The following is a 2,141-nucleotide window of genomic DNA, read 5'->3' as shown; positions in this document are numbered from 1 at the left end:
ATAATTCTTATTAGAACTGAAATTATTAATTTTTGTTTATTCCCAGACATAAAAAAAAAATCTAATTCTAGAATAAATTCTGATTCTTAACTTTCTAAATAAAAAATAATAAAAACAAAGTAAGGTGAAGGAGAAGGAAAATCGAAAATGCCAAAAGGTAAAGAAAGCCACCGCGGAGCTCGAGTTTTCCTGAAAAGATCAAAGCCATATACGGGTTATCATGATTATTTCAGCAAGGCTGTGGATGATTGCATCAACAGTAGTAGTTCTACTGATGCTGCTGCTGCTACCCACTCTGAGCACTCCATGATGAGTCTTAACACCAACAATAGCGGTGAGTTGAATCATGTAAAGTTGAATCATGTGCCGTTAAAGTTCTGAATGTTGATTGTGGATATGTCTATCTAAACATGACAAAAACAGATGAGAAAATTGATCGGATCGTTGACTTGAAGTCAATGGGTCTACAAGCAGCTGAGGAACTATCCAAGAGACCCAAAAATGGTGAAATCTATGCATCGGTAAAAGCAGATTTTGAAAGCATAAACGCACGCTTGAAGAATCTGTCCTTGTCTCTTGGAGAGCCCAGTTCCATCGATGAGGGAATTGAGATACATGATGCTGCTTTATTGTTAAAGCTTTTGGACAAGTCGAACCGTGAGATTGACATGGCTGGGGAAATGGCTCAAAAGGGTGCCCTTTTGATGGTTCATGCACAAATCATGCTTAAGAAAGGTCAGGAACTACTTGACCAGAGCAAACTCAAGTTACGATGTCTTTGACATGAAAGTTTATTTTTGAATAATTAGAAAATAAATAGTTAAATTTGTCTTGAAAGATTTTTTTAATTAAATTCGTCTTTTAAAAATTTTAAATAGATTGCATTAGTTTTTTTGACTTTTTGTCTTTTTTGTTGGTGATGGCATTAAAATTTATTGATATAACTTAAGTGACACCACAACACATACATAAATTTTTATAAAATTAGATCAAATTAATTTTAAATTGAGAGATTTTAAAGTCTCAAAGTCCTCCTCAATTTAAGATTAATTTAATCTAATTTATAAACTTGTAATGTTAGCGGCCAATTAGTACCAAGTGTGTTGTGGTTACTGGTTAGTGTGATATCATCACATCTACAAATTTTGACGCCATTCGTAACGAAAGTGATAAAAGAACTAATATGATTAACTTAAAAACTTTGAAAGACGAATTTAATTTTAAAAATAAAATTTTAGAGACTAATTTAAAATACAAATAATCTTTCAAAAACAAATTTTACCATTTATTCATCATTAGAAGTATAGAATTCATGTTAGTTTATCAAAGGTGAAGTATCTTGCTTTACACCTTTATGGTTGGTTCGGTAAGAAGTGCGATAAGTTTTTACCTTTTTATACGTGAAATTCATTTAGGTAAAATTATCTCCTCTTTTATCCTTGACCAAACATGCATACGCTAACTTGAATTCGAAAAGAAAATGACTCAAATATTCAATAATCTCTTGTATTCGTTAGCTCTATTCTTGATCTTTGTGGTATTGAAGAAAAAGGAATTATGCTTAGGAGGCATTTATCATCAATATTGCTTTAGTAAAGCTAGCTAGTAGGGTTTGCCTTACCACGGATCTTATGCTCTTGTATTACTATTTCTATTAAGGGTTTTATTTTTTTTTACTATTATGTGAGGTATCATTAAAAAATTTATCTTGAAATATCTCTTAATTATTGGATAAGTAGGAGTTTTAAAGATAACTTTTATGAGAAAGATCATTTTTCTCATATACCATACATGTGTGATTGCATTATCCTAGCAGCTGATTTTAATTGTGAAAAAACAATTGTAAATAAACAATTCAACAAACTCTAAAATTATTATTGATTAAAAATTTTAAATCAACTTGTATGGATTAAAATCTTCATGAAATATGGTTAAAGAATTGAAGAAGTAAAATTTGAGTTGAAAACAAGAATCATTTATTTACTAGAAGATGTTAAAAATTTAAAGAATTGTCAAAAATGTTTAAGAGAGGTATTTGATTATTAAAAAAATGATGACAAAGCATACAAACTCTACAAGTTTCATGATCATCACCAATGTAGTCTTAGTTGTTAAGAAAAAAATTATTATTTTATTAAGAA

General features: G+C 29.7%; 1 protein-coding gene across 2 annotated transcripts; it reads left to right on the top strand.

The window, feature by feature from the left end:
- On the top strand, positions 110-1,807 carry LOC107628468. Of its 2 annotated transcripts, XM_021116186.1 has the most exons (3): positions 110-334; positions 424-735; positions 1,566-1,807. In XM_021116186.1, the coding sequence occupies exons 1-3, from the start codon at positions 148-150 to the stop codon at positions 1,604-1,606; spliced, it is 540 nt and encodes a 179-aa protein (XP_020971845.1). In that variant the 5' UTR covers positions 110-147; the 3' UTR covers positions 1,607-1,807. The 2 variants fall into 2 exon arrangements, with proteins under 2 accessions (XP_020971845.1, XP_016186611.1); XM_016331125.2 differs by having other exon boundaries at positions 424-1,807.

This window comes from Arachis ipaensis, chromosome B02, assembly GCF_000816755.2.
Source record: "Arachis ipaensis cultivar K30076 chromosome B02, Araip1.1, whole genome shotgun sequence".
In the NCBI taxonomy this organism is placed as follows: domain Eukaryota; kingdom Viridiplantae; phylum Streptophyta; class Magnoliopsida; order Fabales; family Fabaceae; genus Arachis; species Arachis ipaensis.
This window is presented reverse-complemented; position numbering and strand designations above follow the sequence as displayed.